At 42.5% G+C, this 16,181-nt stretch overlaps 1 protein-coding gene across 3 annotated transcripts in view; it reads right to left on the bottom strand.

Annotated features, from left to right (window-relative positions):
* FAM81B (family with sequence similarity 81 member B) overlaps positions 1-16,181 on the bottom strand; it is a 59,304-nt gene that overhangs the window by 31,457 nt on the left and 11,666 nt on the right. For 2 of the 3 annotated variants that reach the window (XM_043546889.1, XM_043546890.1), the window contains one exon: positions 4,599-4,851. In XM_043546889.1, coding sequence (XP_043402824.1) covers positions 4,599-4,851 — 253 coding nt within the window. Of the gene's footprint in view, positions 1-4,598; positions 4,852-12,097; positions 12,156-16,181 lie in introns of those variants that run through there. The other variant, XM_043546891.1, reaches the window with a different exon arrangement.

Raw genomic sequence — 16,181 nt, 5'->3', positions numbered from 1 at the left:
TTTGAACGACCTTGAAAACTGGAGTAATAGAAATGGAGTGAAATTTAACAATGCAAAGTGAAAGATCATGCACTTAGGGACTAACAAGAATTTTTCCTATAAAATGGAGATGTATCAGTTGGAAGCTACAAAAGGAGGAGAAAGACCTGGGTGTTTTGGTCAATCACAGGATGATTAAGAGCAGCCAATATAATGCAACCATGAAAAAGACCAATGCAATCCTTGGATGCATCAGATGAGGTATTTCCAGTAGAGACAGGGAAGTGTTGTTATCATTATACAAGGCATTGGTGAGTCTTCATTTGGAATATTGTGTGCAATTCTGGTCTCCCTTGTTAAAGAAAGATTAATTCAAACTGGAACAGGTGCAGAGAAAGGCTACTTGGATGATCAGAGGAATGGGGAACCTACCTTATGAGAGGAGACTTAAGGAGCTTGGCTTGTCAAGCCTAACAAAATGAAGGCTGAGAGGAGTTATGATTACTCTCTATAAATACATGAGAGGATAAACACCAGGGGAGGGAGAGGAATTATTTAAGTTAAGGGCAAATGTTGGCACAAGAGCAAATGTATATAAAATGGCCATCAAGAAGTTTAGGCATGAAATTAGACAAAGGTTTCTAACCATCAGAAAAGTGAAGTTCCAAGGGAAGTAGTGGGGGCAAAAAAAAAAATCCTAATTTGTTTCAGTACTGAGCTTGATACGTTTTTGGAGGGGATGGTATGAAGAGAGAGCTGACAATGACATATAGCCCATGTGCAATTGCTTTTAGCAAGTATCTCCAATTACTACAAGATGGGACACTAGATGGGGAGGGCTCTGAGTTACTACCAAGAATTCTTTCCCAGGTGTTGGGCTGATGGATCTCACCCACATGCTCATGGTCTAATTGATTGCCATATCTGAGGTTGAAAAGGAATTTTCCCCAAGTCAGATTGGCAGAGACGCTGAGTTTTTTTAGCCTTCCTCTGAAGGATAGGACAAGGGTCTCTTGCTGGTTTGACCTAGAGTAAATGGTGGATGGTTTGAAACCTCAAGTCTTTAAATGAAGATTTGAGGACTTCAGTAACTCAGCCAGAAGTTATCGGCCTATTACAGGAATGGGTGGGTGAAGTTCTGTGGCCTACGATATGCAGGAGGACAGACTAAATGATCATGATGGTCTCTTTGTGCCTTACAATCTATGAGTCAATGAGATGTCTAGGACCTGACTTTTTTTCCCAGAGACTTAGCATTATATAGCAGTTAATACATCCAAAGCACAGCTCTGTAATTTTAACATGGGAAAAACAACATATTTTTCATTAGCCTTGTTCTGAGAAGTGGCTATTCCATTTTGGCTGAAGTTTTGTGTGTGTGTGTATGTATATATATGTATATGAAGCTGAGGCACACACCCAGCATGGGAAATTTGAGCTTGAACAGATAAGGTTTGGCAAAGTTATAAGTAACTGAAAACAGGGTCATCTAATGGGAGCTGGCAGGCAACCTCAACATGAAACTGTGCTACCAGCCCCACCTCTGATGCTGTCTGTCTGATGTAACTAACAGAGTTGAGTAAACATTTTAGGATGAGTTCCAATTTAAGCAGGAGAGAGGACACATACATTGAAAACTCCCATACTGTGCAAACACTGTAGCAGACTTTTCAAGCTATCCATTGATTAGAGCTGAGTAAAGCATTCTATGTAAAATCAGAGTAATTTGAGATTTGCCTGTTGTCAAGTTCCTGGAGCTTCTTCAAACACACAGTGCTTAATGCAACATTTCTGAATCAGTAAAATTATTAGTGAAGCTGGGTACAGTTTTATCTTTGTTACACAGAACTTAGCAAAAGTTTTGAAGGCAGCTTTTGTGATGCATTGCAGATATTGAGCTGACTTTGGTTGCATTGTTGAAGTGATGTAGATGAAAGACACATGGCCCTTGTTCTGAATCCCTGACGTCTGAGCTCATCCCATGTATTTCTGAGAGATAACAGAAATTTTTTTGACTTGTTTTAATGCACTGTCAAACAGTCAGAAAAAATTATAGGCCTGCTTTATCGTTGCCCTGTGGCTCTTTTTATACCACTTAGATTGGTGCAAAGCGGTCATAGGGCAGGCATCAGGGCCCTACTTCCACCAGGAAATACCCCTAACGTAAGTGGCCGCTACATCAGTTCTTTACCGTCTCTGCAGCAGAAGCAGGCATTCTAGCATTGGCCCGAGAGAGATGGCGCATGGGAGAACTGAGGGGGCTGGGAAATTAGGAGAGCAAAATGTAATGACAATCTTTTCATTCTGTCTTCACAGCTCTAGTGACAATGCACGAGGCATGCATCTGAAACAGTGAGCCCTGACTATACATTTATTTTTGTTCTTTGGTAGAAAAATGTTATTCTCAAAAGATCAAGTGCATTAGCACAGCTCAAATGATTCATTTGTAGTATGCCTAACAAGGCAAATGTGGTGTGATAAACTCACAAAGATGAAATGTTGGATGAAAGACACCTGCTCTTTGGTTGACAAAAGCAGTATCTCTCTTTCGTTTATTAAGATGGAAAGCACCAATATCCTATTTATTGAGAGAAATCACTACTCTAGTTCTTCATCTAATTCCCTGGACTCCAAACAGTATTAAATTCCCACAACTTGCCAACCTTGGGGAAGTGAAATATATTCAAATAACTGCACCTGTGAAAGCTGTTCAATGCTGGTCAAAGTCAGTGTTCAATCATTTTTAAGCGTTTCTTTCACTAATGGTTTTGTTGTTTTCCATCTGACAAACACTGATTGCATTTGTCCTGCTGTTTCTTATGCAACACCAGCCAGAACTGTTTGATGACTGTATTGTGGTTACTTCTTTTGCTGAGCATCGTTAATGATGTCATCAAAATGTCAGGATGGTTCTGGGAACACAGTTTGTCAACTTAAATTCTTCCTATCAGTTGCCTTTGCTAAGATCTGAATTAATAGTAACTATTACATTTTGTGGTGGAGTTAAAAAAATGAATTCCAGAATACCCCAAGATTATAACAATTTTAAAGTACTCAGATTTTGGGGGTGGAGGGTAAATTACTTGATTTGTATACCTTTTTTTTTAAGGCTATAATTTATGAAGATTTTAAGCATATGTATGCTCACCCCAGCTCCTTATAATAATTAATAATGTTTGTATTGTGGGAGCACCTACCAGCCCCCATTATGGACCAGGTCCCCCCTTTTGCTAGGCACTTTATAAACAGAACAAATAAAGTGTAAGCTCTTTGGGGAAGGGATTGTCTCAGCACAATTTTGATGGTGCACCAGGGGAAATGAAGGTGGGTCAGTCAGCATACGGGATGGAAGATGAGTGGTTTGTTTGTAGATGCCTGGATGGAGGGATGGGTGCTATCCAGGTGGCCTGGGTTGTGAGGGAGCTCTGCACCAAGGCTTGAAGGGCCTATCAAAGGCCTCCGTTGCTTTATTGCTCCACGGAGATGAGGTAGCAATGCCAGGGAAACCTTCAAATTCTAGTGCCCTGGTGCAGAGACACACTTGCTTCCTCCAGCACAGCTGCCTGGGGTGCAGGACTGCTGAGGCAGTGGCACTAAAGGAACCAAGTGCCCTTGAGTTAAGGCACCAGTACCACCAAGGTCTCCCCATGGCATTGTTGTCTTGGTGTGCTGGGAAGCTGGGTAGCTAGGCTGCAGCAAATCTGGAGACCAAATTCAAGTGCTAAAGTGTGGAACAGAGGAATTTTAAGTGAAAATTTCAGTACAATTAATCTTGGAGTTGCTATCAATCCTCCATATTTCTGATGAGTGCCACTGAGAACTTTATTGTTAGCTTTTCTTAAGGGTTCAATAGTTTAAAATTCTCAGTCTTCTCATTTAACTGCCACAGTCTTAAGCTCTGTTAACTGTTTTATTTTTACTTTCACAAGCCTCTGCATTTCCTGGTTTCACATGGAACTGCAAGCACTCCTATAGGGCGAGAGAGGGTGTTCCCTGCTCCAGCTGAAATAATGACAGATTAGAAATCTGATGAAAAACTTGATCTTGAAAGATATCCATCCCTAAAGGGTTTGGATACCAATCTTTAGAAATTCACCCCATCACAAAGCCCTAAACAACTATGGGTGTGTTTGTTCATCAGGCCAACCTGTATGCTATGTCTCCATGTGTTTTTTAACAAGTCCAAGCATGTTCCAACTTCTCATGAGCAAAGTCTTTGGGCCAAATTATTTCCCTTTTCCAGGCCATTTGTGCCACTCTGGAAACAAAATGGGGCCTGAATCTGTCCATATCTGGCCAGTTGTAAATGCTCCTTGCATACGGGAATCAGGGAACTGTAATTAGCTCCCTGATGTCCCTGCTGAGGCAGATCTTAGCCACAGGAGAAAATCTAACCTTTTGAGAAGGCCAAAAATCCTCTGAGAACTGTACCATGCTCAGTAACTGGGGCAGAAGTGGGTAGCTGGCCTCCCAGGGAGAGCAAAGATATATTAATATTAGCTGCTTATACAATATTAAGTATCTTTCTATAGTTGGAAAAACATATTGGTCCTGACTAAATCATAGGAAACTAGAGATGCAACAAATCCCACCAGCTCCAAAAACAAATGCAGACCTACCTCTATATCATGGCTGAGCTTCTTAACTATGCTTGTAATAGTCTGTATGTGGTTTTCCAGCAGTTGTCGTGCTGTTGCCTCCCCCTGTTGATGGCCCTTACTTCCTTGAAGATAAGAAACAATGTCATCTTTGATTCGAAAGGCCTGATCTAAGAGAACAGCTGTGGTCCTCTCCTGACTGGACACCCGGTTTTCTAGAAGATTCACTCTGTTTCCAGGAATCATGGGAATTGCAGGAAGGAATGCTTGGCTCCTGTCCAGAAAAACACAATACAGGGTAATGTCTGAATGAGGCTGAAGACTGGCCAGTGTACATTAGGTTTGAAATATGCTGCATGTTACACTTTCATATTACAATAGTTACAGTAAGATCAAAATTTGACATCAAGAGTACTGGAATAATAACAGTTTCCCTTTTTCTTGCCCTCGTTCTGTAGTATACAAGCTCCATGATAATAATCATTCATGTAAATCCGCCTAGATGATGGAGTAATGTGACTAGCTGATAAACCTTTTAAAGAAGCAGATTAATCTATTAGTAGGGCCCTACCAAATTCACGGCCATGAAAAACATGTCACGGACTGTGAAATCTGGTCTCCCCCCTGAAATCTAGTCTTTTGTATGCTTTCACCCTATACTATACAGCTTTCATGGGGGAGACCAGTGTTTCTCAAATTGGGGTCCTGACCCAAAAAGGAGTTGCAGGGAGGTCACAAGGTTATTTTAAGGGAGTCACAGTATTGCCACCCTTACTTCTGCGCTGCCTTCAGAGCTAGGTAGCCGGAGAGTGGCGGCTGGTGTCCAGCTCTGAAAGCAGCGCTCTGCCAGCAGCGGCACAGAAGTAAGGGTGGCAATACCATATCGTGCAACCCGTACTTCTGCACTGCTGTCTTCAGTGCTAAGTGCCAGGAGAGTAGCACCTGCTGACTGAGGGCCCAGCTCTGCAGGCAGCAGCACATAAATAAAGGTGGCAATACCATATTGGGCTATATTAGTAGGAGCATTGCCAGCAGATCGAGGGAAGTGATTATTCCCCTCTACTCGGCACTGGTGAGGCCACATATGGAGTATTGCGTCCAGTTTTGGTCCCCCCACTACAGAAGGGATGTGGACAAATTGGAGAGAATCCAGTGAAGGGCAACAAAAATGATTAGGGGCTGGGGCACATGACTTACGAGAAGAGGCTGAGGGAACTGGGGTTATTTAGTCTACAGAAGAGAAAAGTGAGGGGAGATTTGATAGCAGCCTTCAACTACCTGAAGGGGGGTTCTAAAGAGAATGGAGCTCGGCTGTTCTCAGTGGTGGCAGATGACCAAACAAGGAACAATGGTCTCAAGTTGCAGTGGGGGAGGTCTAGGTTGGATATTAGGAAACACTATTTCACTAGGAGGGTGGTGAAGCACTGGAATGCGTTACCTAGGGAGGTAGTGGAATCTCCATCCGTAGAGGTTTTTAAGGCCCGGCTTGACAAAGCCCTGGCTGGGATGATTTAGTGGGTGTTGGTCCTGCTTTGAGCAGGGGGTTGGACTAGATGACCTCCTGAGGTCTCTTCCAACCCTAATCTTCTATGATTCTACCACACCATGCCATCCTTACTTCTGCACTGCTGCTGGCGGCATCTCTGCCTTCAGAGCCAGGCTCCCAGTCAGCAGTCACCGCTCTCTAGCTGCCCAGCTCTGAAGGCAGAGATGTACCGCAACCTCCACTACAATAACTTTGCGATCCCCCCACAATTCCTTTTTGGGTCAGGACCCCTACAATTACAACACCATGAAATTTCAGATTTAAATAGCTGAAATCATGAAATTTACCATTGTTAAAATCCTATGGCCGTGCAATTGACCAAAATGGACCGTGAATTTGGTAGGGCCCTATCTATTAGCAGAACTCTATAAATTGACTGAACATAAATACCTAAAGTCATAGAGCAACAAGAGTGTAATGGGGGGAGAAGCTGATAATGATATAGACCTGTTCTGCAGGAGAAAATATCACCTTTATCACCTTATTGATTGTGGGAATAACATAGCTACATTGCGCAAAGTGACATGCAACTCCCTTTGTTCAGAAAGATTTCTTTGAGCTCTGTGGAGCCTAGACGGTCTTATTTTATCAGTTTGTACAGCACTGTGATGCTTTGGGGATCACCTAGACCAATAAGATTTTCTGTCACTGCCAGTCCAGTAATCTTAGGGCCCTTTGTTCTGTGCAGCTCTGATTTAATTCCTTGACACCAATAGCCACCCCACAAGCACAAGGTCTCACCCAAGGTCTTACCAGCTTAGTTACTCCTTGCAGGGTGAAACCAACAGCCCTTCAGTCCCGAGTCTCCCTAAATCTGTCCTTCTCAAGTTCTTAACTATCACACACCCTGAGTGTTCCCCCTCTGGTTCATCACCCCCCAGTGTGTGAAACCAACCCGACAGTCACCACTTCACTTTGGGGGACACACTCCACTCAGTTTGTACAACAGAGACCTGCCTGGGGTAAAAACAGACAAAAAGTTTATTTAATAGAAAAGTCAGAGATTCAGAGATGAAATAGGAAGGGAAAGCAAACATACAGATTATGGACACAACCTCAGACTTTATGCTTTCGTATGAGATAAAAATCTCTTTTCTAATACAAGTTACCTATTGCCTTTGAACAGTTTCCCAGCATACCCTTTAGCCATAGGGAAGATCCAGCAGTTCATGTACAGAGTCTGCCAAGTGACTGTCCCTCAGTTTCTGGATGTCAAATCACAGACACAAGTCTGTTTTTTAAAGGCTTTTTTTCCTTTTGTTTCCCCCCCTCTTGGTCCCTGGTGACTCATGTTATTCAAAGTGTGGAAAACCCCTCTTGATTTGAGAGCTGGAATGTCTGTCTTTCCATTAACTTTAGCGGGCCATGGCTGTCCTTTCTTGGGCTGGACAATGGGTGGGTACTTGAAGTGGTTTCATGTAAACAACTGGCTTGGGAGGTGTCTCTACCTGTCTGATCATTCACAGTCCTACTGTGAGGTGCAGTCAAAGCTTTATGAGCACAGTTCTCTATATACACAAATACATAAAATCATAACCATAGTCTGTATACAAATCCTCCAATTATTAAAGTTTAGAACATTACAAGCTTTCATAAAAGACCTTATTCAACATGTTTTTATAGCACAATAACATTCTATACAATCAGTCGATTCAACTCCTTATTCTTTGGGGTTTAAATCCCTTGTTCTCCTTGGGGATGTCTGGACCGGGATTGTCACAAGCTTGTAGCACACCCGGTTCAGATTCTTAACTGAGGCCTCTAAGATGCTACTGTAATACAAATAATGAATAACATTAATAATTGTATATCCCATCCACCCATTCAATGCAAACCATAAGAATACCTTCACAAGACAAAGCCTTTTGCAGGTGCAGGTGTGTGAAAACGGAGGAGTTAGTCTCATGAATGCCCATGGACACACAAATCACACTCTAGCAAAATAAGACATATGTGGACCTTGGACAAACATAGTACATCTTCTCCGGGTGCCCAGTCCTACTTCCACTGAAGGCAATCGCAAAACTTCTGTTTGGTTAGAAGATAAGGCTTTCCATGAAAAGTGAGAAGACTGTGATATAGGGGATGGTATAGACTGTGTATAGGGCTCAAAGGATGCATAATGTCTTGCACAATGGGGTCATGGTCCGTGACTTGGGCTCCTAGGTGCTGCTATAATACAAATAATAGAAATATTTAATAAAGTTTTATAATTATACCTTCATTTAGTGTCAAATTAAGACCAAGGGGAACATCCCTAACTGAGCAGGTTACAGAAATACAAGGCATGGCACAATTTCATATTTTTCTTGTAAATGTGTGTGATGGATCAGAGAAACCTCTCACCAGCAGAAAAGAGGTTAAAGAGAGCCTATGGGCCCAAATAGGCCAATGGCAGGCCTGGAGGGGGAAGAAAAGGAGAGAAGCTGGCTCAGTTTAGGGCTGACTGGTGAAGAGGCTGAAGATAGTCCTGCCTCTCTACTGGAGGGGAGCCATCACTACAAGCCTGACAGACAGGACAGCTGCTAATAGAGAAGCACTCTTGACCGGGAGAGACTGTTGAGGAGATTGGGGAGCATCCAGCAGTGAGTGAACTTTACTATTTTGACTTTCAAGACCTTGTGGGGCTTACATCCACCCTGCCGAGAGGACTTGAGGCTGTGGCAGGATGCAGCAGGAGCTCTACGAGGGGGCGCTTCTCAAGTTGAGCCACTACAGACTGTTTGGACGATAGGGGCTATGCCGCAAACTGAAGGGACATAGGTAGGAAGTAGCCCAGGGCAGTGGACTTGAATTTTCCATTCAGAGGATCCTTCTGGCATTGCTTCCCACGGGGCCCTGGGCTAGGACATGGTAGAGAGGGAGGGCTGGGGTCTCACTGCTACATCCCCCCTAAGGGCTGAGGCCCAGATTCAGGTGAAGGCCAGAACGTTCCCAGCCTAAGGTCAGGAACTAGGCACCCCTGCTGTCCGGTCAGAGAAACCTTGGGCTGGAAGTCAGGTATGCTAACTGCTAGGCAGCCGGCCCTTCAAACACCGTATCACAATGTTCTTATTTTTAAAAAATACCAGTCTGACAGCCCTGAAGACTAGAGTCTGCTGTTTATCTGCAGAACAAGTACAGTCTGGGCAGTAGCTGTGCAAGCTATCTCTCTCTGTCCTGTCATTATGCCTCAGCCCTCACCTGGAGTGACAGTCTCTTCCTTTGAGAGGGTAGTTCAGCCCTTACGCCCTCTGTAGGGTGCTAATTGATGTCAATTGTGATGGTGCGTGTTTGGTTAATGCTGACACTTTTCCATTGGAAACTGGACTGAGATCCCGAACTCTTTTCACATAAGACCCCCTAACAGCCTTCAAATGGAAAACATTTCTAGTAATTTACTGATGTTGACTGGGTTTGAACTGGGAACCTGGAAGCAAACCCCCTTATGTCCCCTAACCAGTCCCATGAGTCATTCAATACTTCATCTTAACTTTACTCACACAGTTGCATAAAGCCCAACAGAACAATGAAACAATGTAGTTTTAATGCAGAACTGTTCCATAATGCATAGTGTGGTCAGAACTGGTAGCTGTTCTGGACTTGCACAATTTGTACTTGTTCTGGTTAATGTCTCTTTTGTTAGCTTACCTTTGTCAATAAAGAAAATCAATCCAAATAAAACTTGGCCTTGGATCAAGGCTTCATTTACCTTACTGTGGACAGATTCTGATATCAGAGGTCTGCTTCTCTAGTGACCTCTTCATGTACGAGAAGTTTATTCATTTTAAAGGCCTGGCTTGTTTACAATTCTCACTTACTGTCATAGTGAAAAACGGGGACCATATTGCATAATTGTCTTGATGTCATTGTTCCCTCAAGGTTCTTATGCTGGGTCCATCATCATGGTATCTGAGCAGCTATGTGGGTCCACTACTAATCTCCACACATGCAGCTGCTTTAGAGTCACCTGTGAGGAAGATTCCATTCCCTGGCCTGTGAAGAGCTCCCACACAAAGAATTAGGACTTGGGCTTTGCACAGAGATGGAAGATATTTGTGTGTGTATAAATTATACCTCTGTCTATTCACACACACAGACACAAAACCGTCTTGATGCTGCTGCAGATGGTGTCCTGATCCCCACAGAACACAGCTCTAGGGTCTACAATGATTGCAGCCTGGCCACCTTTCTCAGGCTTGCCACCTACCTGATTACCCTGCACAGAAGAACTGTGCTAATTCTACTGCGATTCAGGGCCCAGCTGCTTGTGGATGTGGGAACACAGGACTGTGGCCAGAGGAATCATTTCACACAAACACACACACACACTGAAATGCAACCATCTCTGGGGTGGAATGAACCAGATATTTAGGAGCATGCAGCAAAACTATGCAGTTGTCTAAAGCTGGAAGGGAGGAAGAATATCATATCCTTTTGAAATGGACTCATAGATAGGCCCAGTCTGGAATTGGTCAAGACACTCTTATTCTTGTAAAAAGTCCCATGGGATCTTTAATTACTGCAAGTGGGTCAGAACCCTGGATATACATCTCATCCAAAAGACCACTTGTATTATGTGTCTCTTAATTTAACCACAATGGCATAGGCACAGTACCCTATAACATGATTTAAGCTGAAAACTGTAATTTAATAATAAAGAAAAATACCCAGATAGTAATCTGGAAAGACATCAGATGCATTTTCCCTTATTGTGATCTTTGCTTTTAGATTGCTATAAATAAATGTCCTGATATAAAAATAACTTGAAGAAAGTTCAACTGTCCTGCTCGTCAATATAGAAAATGCAAAGATGACAGTTTACTGATTGATGTGTGCCTAAGGGTAATCCACAACAAATTTTACAACCATAGGGACTATAAAGATATTCTGGCTCCTAGGCTGTTTCTACCAAAAGCTATTTTACATTTAGCTGTGCAATTAGGATTTAAAAATAAACACAACCATTGCCAGCCATGAAACAGCACTGGAAGTAAACATTTATTGTCAGTCAGTGCTCTGTAAACTTTAAATATCAAACTGACTTCTTGAGATTGTGTATGCTGTGCTTTATCAGTGGCTGCTGAACCAAAGTCACAGAAGGCTGATTGAGAATCCTGCACTGTAGGTCAGACTTATTTAAAATCTTACTTAGTTTTATAAATACATTGCTGTTTCCCACACATCATCTTGTTTAACAAAGAAAGTGGCTCCTGTTAATTATATGAAAATGAAACTCTAATAAAGCCTGTTGACATATTAGCTGTCAGACTAGAGAAAGATTTAGAGTTCCACTCACTAAATCTCAGAGAGCTTGCTGGTTAGACATTAATTATTTGATATTTGGAGCTTTATTATTTCATTTATCTATCTTTCTGATGACCTATCTAGTCATTTGCCAAGAGTCTGATGGAAATTCCTCAATATGCCAAATTGAAAACCCAAGGCTCTTGTCAAGGTTCCTTCCCCACTCTGAACTCTAGGGTACATGAAAGACCCTCTAACCTTATTCTTACCAGCTTAGGTTAAAAACTTCCTCAAGGTACAAACTTTGCCTTGTCCTTGAACCCTATGCTGCCACCACCAAGCATGTTAAACAAAGAACAGGGAAAGAGACCAGGTGGAGACGTCTTCCCCCCAAAATATCCCCCCAAGCCCTACACCCCCTTTCCTGGGGAAGGCTTGATAAAAATCTTCACCAATTTGCATAGGTGAACACAGACCCAAACCCTTGGATCTTAAGAACAATGAAAAAGCAATCAGGATCTTAAAAGAAGGATTTTAATTAAAGAAAAGTAAAAGAATCACCTCTGTAAAATCAGGATGGTAAATACCTTACAGGATAATCAGATTCAAAACATAGAGAATCCCTCTAGGCAAACCCTTAAGTTACAAAAAGACACAAAAACAGGAATATACATTCCATTCAGCACAACCTATTTTACCAGCCATTTAACAAAAGGAAATCTAACGCATTTCTAGCTAGATTACTTACTAATTTAACAGAAGTTCTAAGGAGCATTCCTGATCTGGTCCTGGCAAAAGCATCACACAGACAGACAGACCCTTTGTTTCCGCCCCCCCAGCTTTGAAAGTAACTCGTCTCCTCATTGGTTATTTTGGTCAGGTGCCAGCAAGGTTATCCTAGCTTCTTAACCCTTTACAGGTGAAAGGGTTTTGCCTCTGGCCAGGAGGGATTTTATAGTTCTGTATACAGAAATGTGGTTACCCTTCCCTTTATATTTATGACAGCTCTTTTTCCGTTTCATATTTTTTTACACTGAGATTTCCATTCTGTCCCCATCCCACTAGGAGTCAGAGATGGATTGAAAGCAATACATGTTACAGATATCTTTTAACTAAGACTTGAACTATATGGGGAAATATTTATTCTATTCTCTGCTCTGCTACTGGGACGCCTAGGATGAGTCACTTTCCTGCTCTGTCTCAGTTTTCCTAGCTGTAAAGTGTGGGATAATGTTCCTAACTTCTTTTGTAAACACTTTGGATGGAATGCACTATGTAAGAGCTATTATTATTTATTTTATAATGGGTAGCTGTTGCACTATGGTATCTGAGGAATGTGAAAGATCTGTAGTAATTTTATGGATGCTATGTATATATCTCTGCACTTGGTGGTTGAGTTGCTGGCTAACAGGTAACAAAAAGTTAAATTAGTTTTGGTTAACCTGGGATTATTGGAACCAAAAGCTTAATGACCAGAGACAGTCCTGACTACTGATAGTCAAACATACAACTGAGGTGATAATTTTAAGTTTATCTCCCCTAATATGGAACTGGGACCTGACAGGTTCTGCAGGGGAAGGGAAGGTGGTATGAAAGACCCCAGCTTGAATCCCAAGACATTTTTGTGTGGGAACTCTAAAACAGAGTCTGGAAGCAGTTAAAAATGAGCCTCTGATGAGACAGGGGAGACAGTCTGCAGAAAAGCAGGCTGGACCTTGATCCCCAGAAAAATGAAGGGAGGAGCAGATGCTACGTTTAGATAAGACAATGTGTGTTTATGCTTTTGTTGTGATAACTCCTTTTTTCTCTGCTTATGTTCTGTGGATAAATAACACTTTGTTTTGAACAAGCTGCATTCTCAAACTGGTCAAAGCTCCTGGAGAGATGTAAATGGCATGTATCAAAGCCAGCTGGTATTGTCAAAGTACTAAGGGTTGGTAAACTGGGGTGCTGAAGCCTGATGATCCAGTCTAAAAGTGGGGTGAAATGTGGGATTCCACCCTAGGTGAAGTGCAAATGTAGGCCTGTCACTTGAAAGAAGTGACCATTGGGAGCCAGAGAAAGGTGAAATGTACAGCTCACTCCTGAACCATATCAGTATTATTCTGCCATTACTAATTATGTGTATTGCACCCTAGAACCATACTGAGTAGATGGCTGTACAGATGCAAAAGAACAAACCATGACTCAGCATTATAACACACAAAGAAAATCTATTTCCCTCTTCTATCAGGATTGCTGTTTTAAATCCCTCATGAAGGGCCTGATCCTGCAAGAAGCTTGAGGCCTTCAGCTCCATTACAAGACAGAACATTAGACTCTTTCATTCTGCCCTCCTCAGGCAGTGCCGTATTCCACTGACTGGTTCAGTTTGAATAGGGAAAACCCATTAGCACCTGTGGGATACTTCTCTTTATGCAAATATCAAATATGGGAGCATTTGATGCTGATATTTTGCATCATCTTTCAGATTTCCTCCACATTTTATAAGAGTTGTATTTCTTTCTTTCTCCAGTCCATCGGTTTGTGGGATTAATAATGCCGATATTTGTCAAAAGGGTACTATAGAACCTGTGAGATCTGAGAAAGTGGTTTACCAGATTCTGGAGCTATTATGGGATTTTGAAGTGACAAAGATTTTGGTAATTCATTTATCATAAATTATTGTCACTGATATTAATCTTTTTGGTCTGGCTGGTTTGAAATAGAAATGACAATCTGTGTTTGGTCATGCTTTTGGAAAAATGAATATAAACTGAAGAACTCCATATGCTATATTTCTAAAGCACTTTGCCACATTAATTAAATTCTTCAAAATATCTGAAAGCGTGTGCCATAAACTCAAAGCCCTCCTGAAATCCGGCTGCACAGGCTCTGATCATAAAACTGTAAAGACAGGTGAGATTTTCATTCCATTTTCCTGCCAGAAACATTGGCTTCAGTAAAGTGGGCCTTGTCATTTATGTTGAGATTTTCAAAGCAATCCAGGAGATGTAGACACACATTTTCCATTAAAATTAAATGTCCAAAGTTAGGCATCCAAATGCAGAAAATCTCAACCTACATAATAAGACTCACTTTTAATAAAGGAGACATTTTTCCCAGGGAAAAGGATGCTTCTTCAAGTTTGTTCTAGTTCCTTTGCATTCTCTTTTTGCTTATAGACACAATTTTGATTTCCCTTATACTTTCCTAAAAGCAACTAAAGCCAAAAGTCCTGAAGGTTTCTGTCAGGCAACCAGGATTTGGGTGATTTGGCCTACAGATTGGAGTGTGTGTCAAGAACCGAGCATTGGAAATCAGGGCCTAGTGTCAGAGCTGACGGGAGTAGTCAGAAGCCGGAGCGAAGGATCAGGCTGGAGGTCAGACACTGGGACTCAGAGCTGAGAGTCAAGCTGGAATGAGAGCCCAGAGCCAAGAGTCAAAATTGGAATCACCAGGACCAAGCAGGGTAAGGCAAGGGGGAGATCTCAGGCAGGGACAGGGCTGAGGCAAAGATATGTGCAAGACAGGGGCAGCAGGAACAAGGAAACACAAGAATAGTCACAGTGGTGGGCATGAGCACTGAGCAGCCAGGGGGCTAGAACAGTACCAGTGTTGCTTTCTAAATGATTGAGATGATTGGCTGTCTTTGATCCCTCATGCCAAGTTTGACTATAACAAAGCGAACCAATGCCTCCACCATACAGACCCCCTTCTTTGCTAAGTACATAACATAAGAACATAACAATGGCCATACTGGGTCATTTAATAGATACAATGTGAAGAAACTAAAGAAGAAACAGTAAAGGAGGAGACTGAATTCTGTTCTATATAGGTTAGAATCATAGAATATCAGGGTTGAAAGGGACCTCAGGAGGTCCTCTAGTCCAACCCCCTGCTCAAAGCAGGACCAATCCCCAACTAAATCATCCCAGCCAGGGCTTTGTCAAGCCTGACCTTAAAAATCTCTAAAGAAGGAGATTCCACCATCTCCCTAGGTAACCCATTCCAGTGCTTCACCACCCTCCTAGAGAAAAAGTTTTTCCTAACATGCACTTTCCTAACCCTCCCCCACTGCAACTTGAGACCATTACTCCTCGTTCTGTCATCTGCTACCACTGAGAACAGTCTAGATCCATCCTCTTTGGAACACCCTTCAGGTAGTTGAAAGCAGCTATCAAATCCCCCCTCATTCTTCTCTTCTGCAGACTAAATAATCCCAGTTCGCCCAGTCTCTCCTCATAAGTCATGTGTTCCAGACCCCTAATCATTTTTGTTGCCCTCCACTGGACTCTTTCCAATTTTTCCACATCCTTCTTGTAGTGTGGGGCCCAAAACTGGACACAGTACTCCAGATGAGGCCTCACCAATGCCGAATAGAGGGGAATGATCACGTCCCACGATCTGCTGGCAATGCTCCTACTTATACAGCCCAAAATGCCGTTAGCCTTCTTGGCAACAAGGGCACACTGTTGACTCATATCCAGCTTCTCATCCAATGTAACCCCTAGGTCCTTTTCTGCAGAACTGCAGCCTAGCCAGTTGGTCCCCAGCCTGTAGCAGTGCATGGGATTCTCCCATCCTAAGTGCAGGAGTCTGCACTTGTTCTTGTTGAACTTCATCAGACTTCTTTTGGTCCAATCCTTTAATTTGTCTAGGTCCCTCTGTATCCTATCCCTACTCTCCAGTGTATCTATCACTTCTCCCAGTTTAGTGTCATCTACAAACTTGCTGAGGGTGCAATCCACGCCATCCTCCAGATCATTAATGAAGATATTGAACAAAACCGGCCCCAGGACCGACCTGTGGGGCACTTCGCTTGATATTGGCTGCCAACTAGACATGGAGCC

The sequence above is a fragment of the Chelonia mydas genome, chromosome 5 (genome assembly GCF_015237465.2).
Source record: "Chelonia mydas isolate rCheMyd1 chromosome 5, rCheMyd1.pri.v2, whole genome shotgun sequence".
Taxonomy (NCBI): Eukaryota; Metazoa; Chordata; order Testudines; family Cheloniidae; genus Chelonia; species Chelonia mydas.
This window is presented reverse-complemented; position numbering and strand designations above follow the sequence as displayed.